Source organism: Heterodontus francisci, chromosome 27 (genome assembly GCF_036365525.1).
Source record: "Heterodontus francisci isolate sHetFra1 chromosome 27, sHetFra1.hap1, whole genome shotgun sequence".
Taxonomy (NCBI): Eukaryota; Metazoa; Chordata; class Chondrichthyes; order Heterodontiformes; family Heterodontidae; genus Heterodontus; species Heterodontus francisci.
The window spans coordinates 4,350,982-4,372,493 of record NC_090397.1 but is presented as its reverse complement, the minus strand read 5'-3'; the positions used below and the strand labels follow the sequence as shown (position 1 = coordinate 4,372,493).

The 21,512-nt window shown below is 43.8% G+C and overlaps 1 protein-coding gene across 3 annotated transcripts in view; it reads left to right on the top strand.

Moving 5' to 3' along the window:
* appl2 (adaptor protein, phosphotyrosine interaction, PH domain and leucine zipper containing 2) overlaps nucleotides 1-21,512 on the top strand; it is a 199,799-nt gene that overhangs the window by 95,620 nt on the left and 82,667 nt on the right. For all 3 annotated transcript variants that reach the window (XM_068058746.1, XM_068058745.1, XM_068058747.1), the window contains 3 exons: nucleotides 7,103-7,185; nucleotides 7,452-7,613; nucleotides 17,378-17,566. In XM_068058746.1, coding sequence (XP_067914847.1) covers nucleotides 7,103-7,185; nucleotides 7,452-7,613; nucleotides 17,378-17,566 — 434 coding nt within the window. The remainder of the gene's footprint in view (nucleotides 1-7,102; nucleotides 7,186-7,451; nucleotides 7,614-17,377; nucleotides 17,567-21,512) is intronic.

Below are 21,512 nucleotides of genomic sequence, written 5' to 3'. Positions count from 1 at the left end.
GGCTGCAGTACTGAAATGAAATGTTTTTATACTAGGCCTTGGTAACTGCAAGAAACAGCAGCCACGTGCTTAACTAATGGAATCACTTCATAAATCGCAAGGGAAAGTTAACAGTCCACTTCACGTATAAGACACCAGTTCAGCCTCAGCTGGAGTATTGTGTCTAGTTCTGGGTACCACCCTTTAGGAAAGACGTGAGGGCATTGGTGACAGTACAGAAACTATTCACGAGAATGGTTCCAGGGATGAAGAACTTCAGTTATAAAGATAGATTGAAGAAGTTAGGACTGTTTTTCTTGGAGAAAAGAAGGCTGAGAGGTGATTTGATAGAGGTATTCAAAGTCATGAGGGGTCTTAACAGAGTTGACAGAGAGAAACTGTTCCCATTCGTGAAAGGATTGAGAACGAGAAGGGCACAGATTTAAAGTACTTGGTAAAAGAAGCAAAAGTGGCATGAGGAAAACTTTCACGTAGCGAGTGGTTAAGGTCTGGAATACGCTGCCTGAGAAAGTGGTGGAGGCAGGTTCAATTGAAGCATTCAAAAGGGAATTGGACTATCAGAGAACAAAGAACAGTACAGCACAGGAATAAGCAATTCGGCCCTCCCAGCCTGCGCCGATCTTGATGCCTGTCTAGACTAAAACCTTGTGCACTTCTGGGGTCCCTCTATTCCCATCCTATACATGTATTTGTCAAGATGCCTCTTAAACATCGCTATCGTACCTGCTTCCACCACCTCCCCCAGCAGCAAGTTCCAGGCACTCACCACCCTCTGTGTAAAAAAACTTGCCTCGCACATTCCCTCTAAACTTTGCCCCTTTGTTGTATGAAAAGGAAGAATGTGTAGGATTACAGGGAAAAGGCAGGGGAATGGAACTGGGGGAATTGCTCTTTTGGAGAGCTGGTGCAGACACGATGGGCCGTATGGCCTCCTGTACTGTTTTAAAAAAAGCAACAAAAACCTGATCCATCTCAGAGTAGGGCTCCACTCACTGCAAACCATGCAATTAAACTAACCCATTCATTGCTTTCTCACAGTGGCCTCTGCATATTGGCTTTATCTGAATTTCAGCACATATCTCAGACTTTTATGGGCTGAAAGCTCAGAGCTCATGTGAGAAATTGGTTCCTGTCCAATATAAATAAACAGTCCAATGTCTAGACTGTTAACCGTAGTAACTGAAAAAAACGAATTGTTCACCACAAGTTAGACTGACAAAAAGGGATCATTAACACTTAAAGAATATTTAAATGTGTCTGTTACTGCCCAAAATGCTCACCTAATGAGGCACTGAGCACACAGCTGAGCCCATTTTTTTTTTCATTCATTCTTGAGACGTGGCCATCGCCAGTAAGGCCAGTATTTATTGCCGATTTCTAATGACGCTTGAGAAGGAAGTGCTGAGCTGCCTTCTTGACAATTGAATAACTTGCTCGGCCATTTCAGAAGGCATTTAAGAGTCAACCACATTGCTGTGGGTCTGGACCAACAGATAGGCCAGACTGGGTAAGAACGGTATATTTCCTTCCCTAAAGGAAGTTAGTAAACCAGATGGGTTTTTACTGCAATCCGATAGTTACATGGTCTCTGTTAGTGTTGTTAGCTTTTTATTCCTGAATTATTTGTCTGGATTTCATGAAAATACACAAAAATAATGAATATATTAGCATAATCTGTTTCATATATTTATCTGTCTCTATGTGACTCTCAGCCAGGGTAGATCAGCCTATTTTCCCTAGTTTGCTCTGTTTGGATTTTGTGGTTCAGGAAGCTTGGAAAGGACTGTTCTAATTTAATATTTATTAGTACCAGCAGCTGGAAATGAGTGGGGATTACAATTTTTAAAATTAATTTAACAGTGGAGCTCTTAGCTGGGCCCTGACCTGCAAGGTACGAATGACCCGTTATCGTGAAAAAAACAGAATTTATTTAGCAAATTATAATATATACTTAACAAAAAGCAGTGAAGACGACGTGGAACTATCTTATTCCCCGGGGGCCGAGGAGTCCCAAGTTGTTGCCAGTACAGGTGACGTGAATTTATTCTTTCTTCCTTGTCTCTCAACATTTTCTCTCAGACTGTGCCAAAGATGGCTCTCAGCTTGCAACTTTTATCCTCTTGCTCAATGTGGGAGCTCAGGGACACGGCTGATGTCCCTGACTCCTTCATGTGCTGGAAGTGTGTCCAGCTGCAGCTCTTGTTAGACTGCATGACGGCTTTGGAGCTGCGGATGGACTCACTTTGGAGCATCCGCGATGCTGAGGAGGTCGTGGATAGCACGTTTAGCGAATTGGTCACACCACAGATTAGGATTGCTGAGGGAGAAAGGGAATGGGTGACCAAAAGGCAGAGAAAGAGCAGGAAGGCAGTGCAGGTGTCCCCTGCGGTCATCTCCCTCCAAAACAGGTATACCGTTCTGGATACTGTTGAGGGAGATGGCTCACCAGGGGAAGGCAGCAATAGCCAGGTTCATAGCACCGTGGCTGGCTCTGCTGTTCGGAAGGGCGGGAAAAAGAGTGGAAGGGCTACAGTCATAGGGGATTCGATTGTAAGGGGAGTAGATAGGCGGTTCTGTGGTCGAAAACGAGACTCCCGAATGGTATGTTGCCTCCCAGGTGCACGGGTCAGGGATGTCTCAGATCGGCTGCAGAACATTCTGAAAGGGGAGGGTGAGCAGCCAGTTGTCGTTGTGCACGATGATAGGCACCAATGATATAGGTAAAAAACGGGATGAGGTCCTACAAGCAGAATTTAGGGAGTTGGGAGCCAAGTTTAAAAAGTAGGACCTCAGAGGTAGTAATCTCAGGATTGCTACCAGTGCCACGTGATAGTCAGAGTAGAAATGAAAGAATAGTCAGGATGAATGCGTGGCTTGAGAGATGGTGCAGGAGGGAGAGTTTCAGATTTTTGGGACATTGGGACTGGTTCTGGGGGAGGTGGGACTATAACAAATTGGATGGTCCACACCTGGGCTGGACTGGAACCAATGTCCTTGGGGGTGCTTTTGCTAACGCTGTTGGGGAGGGTTTAAACTAATGTGGCAGGGGGATGGGAACCAAATGAGGAGGTCAGTGGACAGTAAGGAGGTAGTAACGAAAGCCTGTAAGGAACTAGATAATGAAGTCAGCGTGACTAAAGGGAAGAGTAGGCAGGGAGCAGATGATGAACGCAAAGGGACTGGTGGTCTGAGGTGCATTTGTTTTAATGCAAGAAGTTTAGTAGATAAGGCAGATGAAGTTAGGGCTTGGATTAGTACCTGGCAGTATGATGTTATTGCTATTACTGAGACTTGGTTGAGGGAAGGGCATGATTGGCAACTAAATATCCCAGGATATCGATGCTTCAGGTGGGATAGAGAGGGAGGTAAAAGGGGTGGAGGAGTTGCATTACTGGTCAAAGAGGATATCACAGCTGTGCTGAAGGAGGGCACTATGAAGGACTCGAGCAGTGCGGCAATATGGGCAGAACTCAGAAATGGGAATGGTGCGGTAACAATGTTGGGGCTGTACTACAGGCCTCCCAACAGCGAGCGTGAGATAGAGGTACAAATATGTAAACAGATTATGGAAAGATGTAGGAGCAACAGGGTGGTGGTGATAGGAGATTTTAATTTTCCCAACATTGACTGGGATTCACTTAGTCTTAGAGGTCTAGATGGATCAGAATTTGTAAGGAGCATCCAGGAGGGTTTTCTAGAGCAGTATGTAAATAGTCCAACTCGGGAAGGGGCCATACTGGACCTGGTGTTGGGGAATGAGCCTGGCCAGGTGGTTGAAGTTTCAGTAGGTGACTACTTTGGGAATAGTGATCACAATTCCGTAAGTTTTAGAGTACTCATGGACAAAGACGAGAGTGGTCCAAAAGGAAGAGTGCTAAATTGGGGGAAGGCCAACTATACCAAAATTCGGCAGGAGCTGGGGAATGTAGATTGGGAGCAGCTGTTTGAAGGTAAATCCACATGTGATATGTGGGAGGCTTTTAAAGAGAGGTTGATGAGCGTGCAGGAGAGACATGTTCCTGTGAAAATGAGGGATAGAAATGGCAAGATTAGGGAACCATGGATGACAGGTGAAATTGTGAGACAAGCTAAGAGGAAAAAGGAAGCATACATAAGGTCTAGGAGGCTGAAGAAAGACGAAGCTTTGAAAGAATATCGGGAATGTAGGACCAATCTGAAACGAGGAATTAAGAGGGCTAAAAGGGGTCATGAAATATTTTTAGCAAACGGGTAAGGAAAATCCCAAAGCCTTTTATTCATATATAAGGAGCAAGAGGGTAACTAGAGAAAGGATTGGCCCACTCAAGGACAAAGGAGGAAAGTTATGCGTGGAGTCAGAGAAATTGGGTGAGATTCTAAACGAGTACTTTGCATCGGTATTCACCGAGGGGAGGGACATGATGGATGTTGAGGTTAGGGACAGATGTTTGATTACTCTAGGTCAAGTCGGCATAAGGAGGGAGGAAGTGTTGGGTATTCTAAAAGGCATTAAGGTGGACAAGTCCCCAGGTCCGGATGGGATCTATCCCAGGTTACTGAGGGAAGTGAGAGAGGAAATAGCTGGGGCCTTAACAGATATCTTTGCAACATCCTTAAACACGGGTGAGGTCCCGGAGGACTGGAGAATTGCTAATGTCGTCCCCTTGTTTAAGAAGGGTAGCAGGGATAATCCAGGTAATTATAGACCGGTGAGCCTGACGTCAGTGGTAGGGAAGCTGCTGGAGAAGATACTGAGGGATAGGATCTATTCCCATTTGGAAGAAAATGGGCTTATCAGTGATAGGCAACATGGTTTTGTGCAGGGAAGGTCATGTCTTACCAACTTAATAGAATTCTTTGAGGAAGTGACAAAGTTGATTGATGAGGGAAGGGCTGCAGATGTCATATACATGGACTTCAGTAAGGCGTTTGATAACGTTCCCCATAGTAGGCTGATGGAGAAAGTGAAGGCGCATGAGGTCCAGGGTGTACTAGCTAGATGGATAAAGAACTGGCTGGGCAGCAGGAGACAGAGAGTAGCAGTGGAAGGGAGTTTCTCAAAATGGAGACGTGTGACCAGTGGTGTTCCACAGGGATCCGTGCTGGGACCACTGTTGTTTGTGATATACATAAATGATTTGGAGGAAAGTATAGGTGGTCTGATTAGCAAGTTTGCAGACGACACTAAGATTGGTGGAGTAGCAGATAGTGAAGGGGACTGTCAGAGAATACAGCAGAATATAGATAGATTGGAAAGTTGGGCAGAGAAATGGCAGATGGAGTTCAATCAGGGCAAATGTGAGGTGATGCATTTTGGAAGATCCAATTCAAGAGTGAACTATACAGTAAATGGAAAAGTCCTGGGGAAAATTGATGTACAGAGAGATTTGGGTGTTCAGGTCCATTGTTCCCTGAAGGTGGCAACGCAGGTCAATAGAGTGGTCAAGAAGGCATACGGCATGCTTTCCTTCATCGGACGGGGTATTGAGTACGAGGGTTGGCAGGTCATGTTACAGTTGTATAAGACTTTGGTTCGGCCACATTTGGAATACTGCGTGCAGTTCTTGTCGCCACATTACCAAAAGGATGTGGATGCTTTGGAGAGGGTGCAGAGAAGGTTCACCAGGATGTTGCCTGGTATGGTGAGCGCTAGCTATGAAGAGAGGTTGAGTAGATTAGGATTATCTTCATTAGAAAGACGGAGGTTGAGTGGGGACCTGATTGAGGTGTACAAAATCATGAGAGGTATAGACAGGGTGGATAGCAAGAAGCTTTTTACCAGAGTGGGGGATTCAATTACTAGGGGTCACGAGTTCAAAGTGAGAGGGGAAAAGTTTAGGGGGGATATGCGTGGAAAGTTCTTTCCGCAGAGGGTGGTGGGTGCCTGGAACGCGTTGTCAGTGGAGGTGGTAGACGCGGGCACGATAGCGTCTTTTAAGATGTATCTAGACAGATACATGAATGGGCAGGAAGCAAAGAGATACAGACCCTTAGAAAATAGGCGACATGTTTAGATAGAGGATCTGGATCGGCGCAGGCATGGAGGGCCGAAGGGCCTGTTCCTGTGCTGTAATTTTCTTTGTTCTTTATTTCGATCATCATCTCATCCCATATTTGGGTATAGCGCAAATTAACCCTTTCAGTTGACTAGGTTTGGTATAACCTGGTGCTACCCCACCTCCATAGTCCTTGGTTCCTTGGCACGTGCGTCCAAACAAATGTCCAATTCATTACAACCTCTGCTCCCGAAGCCTCATTCCTTTGTGAACAAAAGTTGTACCTTGTGTTAACATCCTCTTATAAGTAGTTCTTTCTGGTTACATGCTGTTTCACACTGATTCAAGTCAATTACTGTTCACACAGATCTAAGTCAAATGCAAGCAAATGTTATAGCGGTATGATCCTTGACAAGATTTGGGAAAATCACTTTAAAAGATAGGTGTACTGCACTGCATAACTGTATAGGTTAATGACTTAATACCTGATAATTTCTGTAGCTGTTACTAGCCTAATTAGGTTGGCTCTTAATTTTGACTTTGAATTGCGATAAGGCACTTGGACGAAGGAGTACATATTGCTGTCCAAGGTCCCTGACGCTCTTGGCTGAAATACTGTCTCTTCATTCTTTCTCAAGAGGTAGCAGCTCGGTGCCTTTGACCATTTGTGTGTGTGTCTCTTATCAGAAAGGGAGTTTTCCCACAGCTTTTCCCTGGCATCTTGCTTATTATGGAGAGCTCAACTAGAACTCTCAAGCCTATATGGAAAAATTCTTAAAGCAGAACCCAGAAATAAAGGAAACCCTAAGTTAGTAAAAACTCTCAAAATTAGTGAAATCATGAAAATTTTAAAGCATTTAACTGATATATGTGGTCTTTGAACCTCTGCAATACTCATGTGAAGATCAGAGCTTGGACAACGCCTCTCCAGGATGTGGCAAAATCATTGCTTCTCTCCACTTTACATTCACCTTTTACTAGAATAAACCTGTCTAATTTATATGGATTCCAGAAATGTTTCAAAGAAGTGAAAATGGAGGCTATGTAACAGCTATGTTGTCCCGGTCTTTTTAGCACCGAACATTTGAAACTTGAGAATGCACTTGTCATCATCTTCTGTATTTCAGATCAACTATTTCAAGATCGGAGTGGAGATGTTTTCGAAGAAACTGGAAGAATTTTTGTCTTCTGTTGCAACCATGGTTCAAAGGTTATAAAAATTATCCTATTCAATCAGTACAGATATGTTTAACACTCTTTTTACTTTCCTGATTCCAGGAGTTTATCTCTCTCAATGGTTTTATAGCTTGCAAAAAAGAAGATACTCAACAAATGTCTCAAATCTGTTGAATATGATAAAAGTTGTCTTTCGTTTATTTAAGAGGAATCCTTGATAGTCAAATATTTAAAGTACAGTGTCTCCTCTTGAAACTGTCCACTGCACTAAATATGTGTGTTGTACGTTATCTAATATAGTATCCAAGGGCAGCTCGACACGGAGGCTGAAAATATGAGATTGGCCCAACAGGAGTTGCTTTTAGCCAATGAATCCATCTATATCCCTGATAACAACACTACTGCATCCAAACCAGCCAACAGAAACCTCCTTCAAAAGGCTGGCTACCTGAATATTCGAAAGTAAGGATGTAACATATTCATTTTGTTAAATCTAAAGCTGTTAATGAAATTTCCGACTGTGACATGCATATATTTGTGTGCGTGGATGTGTCATATAATTAGCCAGAACGCGCATCTTCTGCTTGGTCTTCCTTGTCTATCCATGGTGTCTGATATCGCAGTTGCTGTCTGTCACTAAAAGAAGTGAATGAATTAGCAAATACCACAGGAAAGCAGGGGAAACAATCCCAGACTTCTGCTGGGTATAGAATTGGTCCTCCCACTAAAAGGAAGAATGTTTTAAAGGTACAAGGTAAGTTAGATTAGCCCTGTCTCTGAGTAACTGGCTCTGCCTTCCACTTACAGTGACAGCAGCAGTGTTAATATGAGGCAGATCTAGTGTGACAAGGAGGATGCGACACATATATATTGAATAGCTTGAAATGGCATTGAATGGAATATTGAGGCGAATGTGTGTGCTCTGTGTTGGGTCCTTGGCCTAGTGATAACAGACAACAGCAGTCGTTGAGCTGGCAGTAGAAAGTCTCTCTAGATAATGTTCAGCTCCTCCATCAGAGCTAAAAGGCCTGATTTTATTGGGGAGAGTGGTTAGGGTGGGGCCTGGTTGGTTTTAATATACGAGGCCCAACTCCAAGATGACGCCTGTGCCCATGACATCTGGCCAGCATCAGGGAACCGGTTGGTGGGAAGGTGGAGTTGAAGCCTAAGATCAGCCATGATCGTTTTGAATGGTGGAGCAGGCTCGATGGGCCATGTGGTCTACTCCTCCTATTTCTTGTGTTCTTAAGGCCGTGGCTGTGAACTTGCTGGAACATTCCGCAACAGTAAGGCAAATGGAGGGGAAAGGTGATCACAGTCGGGGGACACTTGTGAGCATTCCCCACTCACAAAGGAACCATTAAAAATTAATGTGCTTACCTTTTTGACCCTCTGGGCCACTGCTTCGCTGTTCCCGCTACCCTTGCTCATACCTACTGCTCCTTTGTCCTTGCTGATCTGGTGCCCGATGCGAATATAGTCAGGATCTGAATGGCATCATTAGACCCATACTTTTGTGTTTGAATGAGACTGTCATGCTAGGCCCCCACCTGCCAAGAATGAGGCACATTAATTTTGTCATGAACATCGTTTTTAAACTGTTACTGGAGTGAAGAAAGCATTTGTTAAACAGATCAGCTGTGGCTGGAAAAGATATTTGCATGTTAACAGACAGTGCTTGGAAAGACAAAGGACCATTCCCTGACACATTCAACCCACAATGGAGCTTGATCACCAGGTATTGTGTGTAAGAGGAGCATTCCAGAGACTGCGAAGGTGATATAATCCAAGCCGTGGTCAGACCAGTTAGTCACATGACTAGCCTGCTTGGCAACCTGGGCTTTTTCTGAATTGTACAGTTTGAACTCAAAGAATGTTTTCTCCTGTCTGCTCCAATCTCTTTCTCACAAGCTTCTGAATCCACTGAAGACACATGAACCCCAAGAGAGAAAAGTCTCCTCCAGCGAACAAGGTTTAAGAATAATACTGGGGCCCAACGAAAAGCAAGATTTACCTACAGTCAAGGACTCTACAGTGAGATCGAAGAACCATAACAAAAATTCTTCAGATATCGCCTCAAACTTTTCCACTTTATTTTTCTTCTCTTTCCTGTCTCTATTTGCATGTGTGTTTCGCGTATGCATGCTAGCATAGACATGTCGTGTATCTGTAGGTGTCAGCCGAATTAGAGTGCATGTTCAAATTTAATAAATTTCAACCTTTCTTCTTTAAACCTAAGAAAACCTATTTGTGCTGTTTTCTTTACCTTATAATTGGAAAGTGGTGAACAGGAATTCACCAAGGGGGAGCTAAAAACATGGAGTGTTTAAAATTAAACCCTGTTATAGTAAGAGCAGACTGAGAGGGAGCCCTAGACCTCTTTCTCACCTAGTCGTAACAGAAGTTTGGGTGCTACCGTGCTGGATTTTACCCAGAGACAAACGAGAAATTGGAAGTGGGAAACCAAATTATTCTCAATCAAAAAAACAGCAAGATTTCAATACAGGTTTTCTTGTGGTTGTGTGTGCTTAAATGCTAACATATCTGCGACTGAAGCTAGTAGCTCTCCAAGCCAGGGTGAAGTAATTTGGGATAAGTTAAAAGCACTGTCAATGGAAAAGTTGAGGAAAATGGCTGAGCAGTGTGGGATCACTGTACATGGCAAGGCTAGGAAGTCTGAACTGCTGAGGCTAGTGGCCTTTTCCCTTGAATCTGAAGAAGCAGAAGCAGGGTTAGAAGCAGAATGCGACAGGGTATTGTTAGCAAAGATAGAATTGGAACAGAGGAAACTTGAATTTGAGAAAAGAGAGAGGAAGAAAGAAAGCGTCTTCCAGAAGGAACGTGAAGAAAAAGAACGACGGGAAGGAACGAGAGAGAGAGAATATTCCAGAAAGAATGGAAAGAAAAAGAACTGAAGCGGCTTGAGTTAACTAGGGGGCGACAGAGTAACCCCAGTGAAAGCATGGCCAATATGGAGGAGCATAATTCAGGGCTAGGTACAGAATTGTTAAAACTAGCTCAACTAATTCCAAAATTTAATGAGGAAGATGTAGAAGAATTTTTTGTGTCCTTTGAGAAACTGGCAAGGCAGCTAAAATTGCTAGCTGAGACCTGGCCTCTTTTACTGCAAAGCAAGCTAACTGGAAAAGCCCATAAGGTTTATTCCCTGTTGCCAGATGAAAGTTCATCAGATTATGAACTGACAAAAATTGCTATCCTCGGGACATATGAATTAGTACCCGAAGCCTATCACCGAAAGTTTAGAACCCTCAAGAAGCAAGCTTAATCAAACTTATCAGGAGTTTGAAGGAAGTAAGCAGCTGGCTTTTGACCAGAGGCTGAGGGGTCTTAAAATACAGCTCAGCTGTGAGAATCTCAGAGAAGTAATTCTGTTAGAGGAATTTAAACACTCTCTCCCGCTCTCCATAAAGACCCATGTAGAGGAGCAGCAGGTTCAGAAAGCCTGGCAAGCGGCCGTTCTGGCTTTAATTTATAAGTCCGTTTTCCAGGGGAGAACCTTTCCTAGTCACCCCCACAAATCCGAAAAGGACATAGGGTAAGAAGGTGATAGGAGCCCAAGCAGTCCTGGGAGAGAAAGGAAAACAGGACTCACAGGGGGCCCTCCTCCAGCCAAAAAGGAAGGTGCTGTGAGCAAGAGCGAGACCCGGAGACCTCTGTGCTTCCATTGTAATAAAGCTGGGCATTTAAACGCTGACTGCTGGAAACTAAAGGGAAAACCTGTAGGGTTAATCAGGGCACACCCGCTCAGTGCAGAAGGGAACCTGGTGGAAAGCACAGCAGCACAAGTTGTGGCTTTAACTGTAGTAAGAGTGAGACCCAGGAAGCTTACGACTGCAAGTGTAGGAAAAGTTAATAGGATTCCTGAAGGTTATCAGGGTTTTGTCTGAAGGGGAAGTAACCCCATACCCCTCGAGTGGGGCCAGCAAGTCCATAGTAATTCTCAGGGACACGGTGGGGGGGGCCATTAAATCCCTTTTACTGGGAAAAGTCCTGACCTTTCCCCCAGAGAGTACAGTGAACACCAGAATGGTGGTGAATTGTATTGAAGGGCAGTGTATGCCTGTACCTGTACACCAGGTGCACCTATACTGTGACCTAGTTTCGGGACTGGTGACCGTAGGGATTGTCCCTAGTTTGCCTGTGGACGGGGTTGACCTCCTTGGTAATGATCTGGCAAGGGTGAAGGTGGCAGCGCCCCCCCCCCCCCCACCTCAGTCGTGAAAGAAAGATCGCAGGAGTCAGAGAGACAGGGCTGTGGCAGGAGATGGACCCCTGTAGTTGCCCTGAATGTTTAGTGGTTCAAGCCATGATCAAACCAGCTCCCCCAGAGGAAATTGAATTAACACTGCAGGCAGATGATCAGGCCTATCTGTCTGAGACTTTCTTTGAAAAGTTAGGAGACCCAGGGAATGAATTTAATGGAATTTCCCTTGGTGAGGCTCAGCGAGCTGACCCAGTATTGCGATAGTTAGCACAGGCTGCCCAGTCTGAAAGTGAAGCAGAGGAAGTCCCTGATTGCTACTATTTAAAGAATGAGATACTGATGAAGAAGTGGATTTCTCCTCACAGACCTGAGAGCAAGGAGTGGACAATAGTTCACCAGTTAGTTGTGCCGCAGAGGTACTGGAGAGAAATATTAAGAAGGGCCCACAAGACTATGGTGGCTGTACATGCTGGTATATGAAAGAGCAAATAAGACAGCAGTTTGACTGGCCGAAACTCCACAAAGATGTGGTGGAGTACTGCAGGAGTTGCCACATGTGCCAGGTTGAGGGGAATCCCCAATCTACAGTGAAACCTGCACCTCTAAGTCCTGTACCGTTGTTAGGAGGACCCTCCAGCAGAGGGCTGGTGAACTGTAAGGAACCGCCACAGAGAACAAAAGGGGACAGGCAGGCTCAAGGCTGGAAAAAAGTTAGACAGGGAAGGGGAAAAAGTGACCAAGAGGGCAGGTTAAAGAAAGTCCAGGAGGAATCCCGGATGAAAACCCTTACTGTCCGGTCAGCCAACCCCGAACAATGTGAAAAGTTAGACTGCACAACCTCCGAAGTAAATGCAGACACTAGAAGCACCCCACCAGAGTTGCTAATAGCATTTACAGGAACCTTTAGAGACAAAGGAAGACCTCTAGGGGGCAGAGAAAGCATGTGGTTGATGCCTCACCTAGTGCCACAAGAGTGCAGTAGAGTCTGTACTAATACCTGCAGACAGGAGTGTCCCAGAGGGCAAAGGGAAGATCAACAAAGAATCCTCCCGCGCAGTCAGAAAAAATAAAATCACCCATTCCCCAAAGTCAAAAACCTTTGCATGACTCAGCAAAGCACTAAGTGAATTCAGGATGGAGCTGCCCACTACTGACTCTCCTGGGGAAAAAAATTACCTTAGCAGGAATAAAGACAATAGGCTGCCATGGAAATGGGCAAACGGAAGAGAAACTTCCCCAAAAAAGAACCGCGTGTTTATTGAGATGCCAAAAAATGAGCAATTTTAATAAGTCTTAGGATTTGTGAATGAATGAGAGAAATGCATGGATTTTTTCTGTATCTTATATTTTCTCTTGACCCTTTTAATGAAATGCACCTTTTCTCAAATTGCATTTCATTCCACTGGGTGTGGAGGTGTCATGCTCGGCCCCCAACTGCCACAAATGAGACACGTTAATTTTGTCATGAACATTGATTTTAAACTGTTACTCGAATGAAGAAAGGACTTGTTAAACAGATCAGCCGTGGCTGGAAAAGACATCTGCACATTAACAGGTGTTGCTTGGAAGGACAAAGGACCATTCCCTGACACATTCCACCCGCAATGGAGCTTGTTCACCAGGTATTGTTCCAGAGACTGCTGAGGTGATACAATCCAAGATGTCGTCAGACCAGTTAGTCACATGACTAACCTGCTTGGCAACCTGGGGTTTTTTCTGAATTGTGCAAACAGTTTGAACTCAAAGACTGTTTGCTCCTGGATTGAGAAGATCTCTCTCCTGTCTGCTCCCATCTCTTTCTCACAAGCCTCTGAATCCTGAATAACGAAGACGCTTGAACCCCAAGAGAGAAAAGTCTGCTACAGCGAACAAGGTTTAAGAAGAATACTGGGCCGCAACAAAAAGCAAGATTTACCTACAGTCAAGGACTCTACAGTGAGCTCGAAAAACCATAATAAAAACTCTTCAGATATTGCCTCAAACTTTTCCACTTCATTTTTCTTCTCTTTTCTGTCTCTATTTGCATGTGTGTTTCGCGTATGCATGCTAGCATAGACATGTCGTGTATCCGTAGGTGTCAGCCGAATTAGAGTGCATGTTCAAATTTAATAAATTTCAACCTTTCTTCTTTAAACCTAAGAAAACCTGTTTGTGCTGGTTTCTTTGCCTAATGATTGAAAAGTGGTGAACAAGGAATTACCAAGGGGGAGCTAAAAACGCAGTTTCTTTAATATTAAACACTGTTACAGTAAGGCCTGGTGTAGGCTGAAAGGGAACCCTATAGACCTCTTTCTCACCTGGTTGTAACAGAGACCCTGGTGCATGAGCCTCGCTGGCTGGTTAGGGCGCGCCTGTTAATATGGCGAGAGGATTGAGTAGGGTGCTGTGAATATTTTAACTCCTAATCCTGTTTTCATCAGGAGTGAAGTGTTTAGCATGGAGAATAAAATCTTTAGCAGGAATTTCTGGGGTCCGATATCAAGCTTGTGAAGGCCGGTAACGCTGGCACCAGCCTCCATAGATTCCCACTGAAATCAGTCATTATTTTCCCTTCTTTTCAACTGAAGTAAAACTAGTGGGAGCGCATCATATACTACACAATTTACACAGTGAGCAGCATTTCCATTGTATTTACTGTATAAACAGAGAAGGCTGATGGGACACTCAGACTGCAAAGAACCCTAGTATCTCACATGTATGGGAATACGGGATTGGATTGGACAGTAGCAAATGTGATACCCTTGTTCAAGAAAGGGTGCAAGGGCAATCCCAGTAAATACAGGCCGGTCAATTTAACATCAGTGGTGAATAATGTTTCAGAAATCAGAGAAAAACGTCAGCAGGCATTTGGAGAGGTTTGAGTTACTTTGGGAGCCAGCAGGGATTTGTGAAAGGTAGACTGTGTTTGACGAATCCAATTGAATTTTTTCATGAGGTAACAGGGAAGGTTGATGAAGGGAATGCTGTGGATTTTGTCTATTTGGATTTTAAGAAAGAGTTTGACTAAGTACCACATAAGAGGCTGGTTAACAAAATTGAAGCACGTGGAATACGAATGTCAGTGTCAGCCTGGATAAAAAAAATTGACTTAAGGACAGAAAACAGCGAGTCGTGGTAAATGTTTGTTTTTCAGACTAGAGGATGGTAGACAGTGGTGTTCCCCAATGTTCAGTGCTTATATATGTATGTAAAAATGATGGATATTGGAATAGTAAAATTTCAAAATTTGCAGATAATGCCAAACTTGGGGGTGTGGCAGACAGTGTGGATGATGCCAATCGACTGCAACAGGACATGGATAGGCTAACAGAACAGGTAGACAAGTGGCAGATGGAACTTAATAGAGAAATATGAGGTGATGCATTTTGGCGGAAGAGGTAGGGAGAGGCAATATAGACATATTGGCACAGTTCTAAAGAGTGTGCAGGGACAGAGGGACCGGAGGTTTCATGCTCTTTGAAGGTGGTAGGATATATTGAGAGAGTGGTTAGTAAAGCATATGGGATTTTGGGCTTCATGACTGGAAGTATTGAGTACAAAAGCAGGAAATTTATGCTGAACAACTAGCATATTGCATCCAGTTCTGGTCACCACACTTTAGGAAGGACGCGAATATCCTTCACAGGGTGCAGAGGAGATTTATCAGAATGGTTCCAGGGATGAGGGATTTTAGCTACAAGGTTAGGTTGGAAAAGCTGGGGTTGTTCTCCTTAGAACAAAGGAGGTGGAGGGGAGATTTGATAGAGGTATACAAGATACTGACAGGTTTCAGTAATGTAGACAAAGAAAAGATATTACTATTAACTGATTATACAAATGCTAGGGAACATGGTTTTGGGCAAGAGATATAGCGGGGATGTGAGGAATAATTTTTCTACGCAGCGAGTGGTAGATACTTGGACTTTGCTGCCTATGAGGATAGTGGAAGCGGAGACAATGAATGATTTCAAAAGGAAATTGGATGTGCACTTGAGGGAAATAAACTTGCAGCGCTATGGGGATAGAGTGGGGGAATGGGACTGACTGGATTGCTTTACAGAGAGCTGGCATGGACTTGATGGGCAGAATGGCCTCCTCCTGTGCTTATGATTCTATGACCCCCTTGGGGACAACTGCTTGCATTCGACTGCAATGCATTCAACAATAGAGGGATGTTACAGGGAAATCCTCCATGAATACAACTCTCTGCGGTTATTAAAATGATCACATCTCTTCAGATTTGACAGGAGTGAGTCATTTGACAGACTGATGCATCCAGGATGTCACTGCAGCCCTGCTAAGACGCATGCTCACTGTGTGGTTTGGCACTGGATGGTGCCAAACAGGATAGCAGCAGGATGGTGTCACAAGATGATTAGGAATGATGAAAGTCATTTGGTCCATCATTGTTCATCCAGCCATACAAAGTCCTCCATTGTAGCATCTAAATGATTCCTAGGGTTTATCTGTGATAGAACAAAGAACAGTACAGCACGGGAACAGGCCATTTGGCCCTCCAAGCTTGCGCCGATCTTGATGCCTGTCTAAACTAAAACCTTCTGCACTTCCGGGGTCCGTATCCCTCTATTCCCATCCTATTCATGTGTTTGTCAAGATGCCTCTTAAACGTTGCTATCGTACCTGCTTCCACCACCTCCCCCGGCAGCAAGTTTCAGGCACTCACCACCCTCTGTGTAAAAAAAAAAAATGTGCCTTGCGCATCCCCTCTAAACTTTGCCCCTCGCACCTTAAACCTATGTCCCCTAGTAACTGACTCTTCCACCCTGGGAAAAAGCTTCTGACTATCCACTCTGTCCATGCCTCTCATAACTTTGTAAACCTCTATCACCTCCGTCATTCCAGTGAAAACAATCCGAGTTTATCCAACCTCTGATAGCTAATACCCTTCTGACCAGGCAACATCCTGGTAAACCTCTTCTGTACCCTCTCCAAAGCCTCCACGTCCTTCTGATAGTGTGGCAACCAGAATTGCATGCAATATTCCAAGTGTGGCCTAACTAAGGTTCTGTACAGCTGCAACATGACTTGCCAATTTTTATACTCTATGCCCCGACTGATGAGGGCAAGCATGCCGTATGCCTTCTTGACTACCTTATCCACCAGCGTTGCCACTTTCAGTGATCTGTGGACCTGTACGTCCAGATCTCTCTGCCTGTCAGTACTGCTAAGGGATTTGCCATTTACTGTAAACTTTCCAACTGCATTAGACCTTCCAAGATGCATTACCTTACATTTGTCTGGATTAAACTCCATCTGCCATTTCTCCGCCCAAGTCTCCAACCGATCTATATCCTGCTGTATCCTCTGATAGGGTGAAAGGCAGGAGTGGTTACACTGACGCCCACCCCCCCCCCCCCCCCCATATTTGCATTGCACCATCATGTCTTTTGTCATTGAATGACTTCCATCCTATCACAGATCTTCCCTTTTGTTCTTCCACGGCCCCCCTCTCCCTTACTATGTCCTTGTTTAAAAACTGTTAAAGCTCAAATATCTTCCAGTTCTGACAAAACGCAATCAGCCAGAAATGTTAACAGTTGCCCTCTCTCGGTTTAGATTAGATTAGATTAGATTAGAGATACAGCACTGAAACAGGCCCTTCGGCCCACCGAGTCTGTGCCGAACATCAACCACCCATTTATACTAATCCTACACTAATCCCATATTACTACCAAACATCCCCACCTGTCCCTATATTTCCCTACCACCTACCTATACGAGTGACAATTTATAATGGCCAATTTACCTATCAACCTGCAAGTCTTTTGGCTTGTGGGAGGAAACCGGAGCACCCGGAGAAAACCCACGCAGACACAGGGAGAACTTGCAAACTCCACACAGGCAGTACCCGGAATTGAACCCGGGTCCCTGGAGCTGTGAGGCTGCGGTGCTAACCACTGCGCCACTGTGCCGCCCTTTCTGTTTTTATTCATTATAAATGTTTACTCAATTGTGGTAACTCGGGTATAATTCCACCTCTTTGTTCCTTTTTTTCCATTAGTAAAACAGGCCTGGTGTCTACATCCTGGGAAAGGTTGTATTTCTTTACTCAAGGAGGTAACCTAATGTGTCAGCCGCGAGGGGCAGTAGCCGGAGGACTAATCCTGGACCTGGATAATTGCTCGGTTATGGCAGTGGATTGTGAGGACAGAAGATACTGTTTCCAGATCACTTCGCCTTCAGGAAAAACGTAGGTCACTATCGCAACCCATCTCCTACACCAAATTCCCCGATCAGTTCTACACCTTCTGCTAAAGTTGTCATTTTTATTGTAATAGCATTCCTCCAATTTTGTTTCCATAATGTCATTTATACTTATGAGTAGTTTTATGGCTGGAGAAAAGTTGTGATTTTTGGCTGCTAACCTGAATATTCTTAATTGTTTTAAATAGGGAAATCAGAACAATTTTAGCTATACCCTGTTGCCGATCACAGGATAGTTATAACAGTTTGCAAATTTTGGGCTCCACTTCAATGACTGGCTTTCCCTTCTTTTCTTCAAAGTGTCATGTTAGGAATGTGATAGACATGTGCTACCTGTCACAAACCCTGCATTGTTTAATCTGGTTCTTTCCCTAGTTTTTCTATTGAGAAAATACAAATGTTATGTACAACTTCTGCTCAAAGCTTCAACCGGGCATGCACGGGAATTCCCAACCACGTTTTGCTATCTGTCTGTTCAGACCCCAGTGGTCAATGGCATGCTCCGTTGGCTTTCCTTTTCAGCCAATTCACGCTTAAAATTCCAAAATGTTATTTCTCTGCCCCACTCCCATTCTGGCCTCTGTCCTCGACTTCCTGCATTGTTCCAATGAAGCTTATTGGTAACCACGAGGAACAGTATCTCATCTTTCAATTAGGCACTTTACAGCCTTCCAGACTCAATGTTGAGTTCAACAATTTCAGATCATCACCTCTGCCCCAATTTTTAAGGGCAGCAGCTTTTGCTAATGACTCTGCTATTCTCATTTACACCTCCTGATTTTTGTTCTTTACTTGTCACATTACCATCTCTCTTTGCCTTGCATCATCAATACTTTTGTCATGAAATCTCTGCTGCCTTCCACCCTATCACAGATATCATGCCCAGAAATATCACGTCCTACTTTTAAGATGCAAACTTTATTCAACATGGACTCTATAAAGTTGACTTTAACTTTTATTTTTTAAAAAAGATTGGCAATGCAGCAGAAGATGGCTGTCAAAGGTCAGATGACCATGCCTGTGTATTCAAACATTGCCTCACTGTCTCAAGAACAAAAGGATACATTCCAGCCTAAGAGGTGTCAATTTGACCCATCCTGAAACCATCAGGAGCCATTCTTATATAATAAAAGCAAAATACTGCGGATGCTGGAAATCTGAAACAAAAACAAGAAATGCTGGATTCACTCAGCAGGTCTGGCAGCATCTGTGGAAAGAGAAGCAGAGTTAACGTTTCGGGTCAGTGACCCTTCTTCGGAGCCATTCTTAAATGGGTTCTTTTGAAATAAAGAAGGTGTGAAGTAGCCACATCATAACAGGATTATACTCATCCAGACATTAATGGATGACCATGGATTCCACATCCTGGTCCATTGTGTGGTCACAGCAGGAGAGCCATGTGTCAGGTACCAGAAATGTTAATGATGAATTGTGACCTTACGCAACAACCTCACAGAAGGAGTCCAACCAAGGGCTGTGGAAAAATCCAGCCTAAACCAGAAGAAGCAGCCCTGATGCTGATTGTACACTTCAACTTGGTGTAGCAGAGAACTAAAAGTGACCACCAGCCCACCAAAATCTTAACCACCAGAAATCTACAACACCTCAACAAATTCAAGACTACAAAAACCCAGACCTGGGCCTTTAAAAAAGACTGATCTACTTAGAAGATTCAACAGGTTTACTGTTAACCACGAACACCGACCACACCCTGAACGCCTACCCTTTGCCTTCTATCTATCGTCTCAAATCTGTTTTAAACCTACAAGAAAACCTGTCACTGTCTGTTTATTTGGCAAGTAAAACACTCGGGCTAACTCATCATTAAACAAAACACGATTGTAGTCAGTTGGGAGGTGAACATTGGGAACCACCCATACCCTTACCATCTATCTGTAACACAGACCTTCCCTTTAGTTCTACCCCCTCCCTGCCTCTGTACTTGCTTAAAAGCTGCTATATCTCAAGTTTTTCCAGTTCTGATGTCATCAACCTAAAACATTAATTCTGTTTCTCTCTCCACAGATGCTGTCTGACCTGCTGAGTATTTTTAGCATTTTCTGTTATTTCAGATATCCAGTATCCACAGTATTTTGCTTTCACCTGTCCCAATGCTCTACTAGCCAGCCTCCCATTTTACACTCTCTCTAACTTTGAGCTCATCCAAAATTCCAGTGCCTGTATCCTATGTTGCTCCAAGTTCCATTCACCCATCACCACTGTGCTTGCTGACTTACATTGGCTCCTCATTCAACAAGATCTTGATTTTTAAAATTCCCAAATTCCCCAACACAGATCCTTGCTAATTAGAATGCATGCCCATTATCCTTACTCTCTGTCTCCTGCCCCTGAGCCAGTTTCCTAACCAGGTCAATAAATTGCCTTCAATTTCCATGCGCTTCAACCTTAGCTTATATTGAATGCCTTCTGAAAGTCCATATAAATAACATTCATAGAAATCAGTTGAAACTTTTCAATGTTTTCAGTCATGCCACAGACACGATGGGCCGAAGGGCCTGTTTCTGTGCTGTATAACTCTATGACTCTAGCAATTCCCCTATCCACTGCTTTAGTCACCTTTTTAAAAAAAAACGTTCAATCAGGTTTTTCGGGCATCAAATCCAAGCTGCCTCTCAATTATCAGTTGAAAATTTTCCAGGTGTTCAGTCACGCTACCCTTAATTAGAGACTTTAGCAATTTCTCAATCACAGATGTTTGGCTAACTGGTCTACAATTCCCAGGTTTCTCTCTCCACCTTTCTTAAATAGTGGAGTGGCATGTGCAATTTTCTAATCTAAAGGAATGATTCCTGAATTGAAAAAACTTTGGAAGATTATAGTTAGGTCATCTGCAATGTTGTCATCTACTACTGTTAAAATCCTGAGATTGAAACCTAGGGACTTGAGTCTTTAGTTCCATTATTTTCTTTATTACTATTATTTTGCTAATTTGGTATGTTCACATCTGTAATTCAATATTCATTTCCTTGGGATGTCTTCTATCCTCTTTCTCTACTGTAAACATGATGCAAAGTAATTATTCAACATTTTATTTATTTTTTATTTAGAGATACAGCACTGAAACAGGCCCTTCGGCCCACCGAATCTGTGCCGACCATCAACCACCCATTTATACTAATCCTACATTAATTCCATATTCCTACCACATCCCCACCTGTCCCTATATTTTCCCTACCACCTACACTAGGGGCAATTTATAATGACCAATTTACCTATCAACCTGCAAGTCTATGGCATGTGGGAGGAAACCGGAGCACCCGGAGGAAACCCACGCAGACACAGGGAGAACTTGCAAACTCCACACAGGCAGTACCCAGAATTGAACCCGGGTCGCTGGAGCTGTGAGGCTGCGGTGCTAACCACTGCGCCCCTGTGCACCATTTCCTTATTTTCTTTGACGATATCATCGCTTTCAGTTTTCAAGGGGCCCTCATTGCTCCTAACCACCCACTTTTTCCTAATGTAATTGTAAAATAAGTGCTGATTTTGATATTTATTGCAAGTTCTTTTCATACTCTGTTTTTGTAGCTCTTATTATCTGTTTTGTCACCTTTTGTTGTTCTTTGTATTTCTCTCCCAGTCCCCAGGCTCTGGCTATTTTTGTATGTTTTTCCTTGCCTCTTCTGTTGTCCATGTTTTTATTGGCAAGTAGAGCTCTTGCCCCTTGGGGATATAAACCGGTTCTGCATCATAGAATCATAGAATGTTTACAGTATAGAAGGATTCTACTCGACCCGTCAAGCTCTTGCCAACTCTCTGCAAGAACAATTTAGCGTGTTCCATTCCCCTGCCTTTTCCCCGTAGCCCTGCAAATTTGTTCGCATCGGGTGTTTATCAAATTCCCTTTTGAAAGCCAAGAGTTTTTCTTCACACCTCCCTTTGATCATCTGTCGATTTACACATTAACAGAT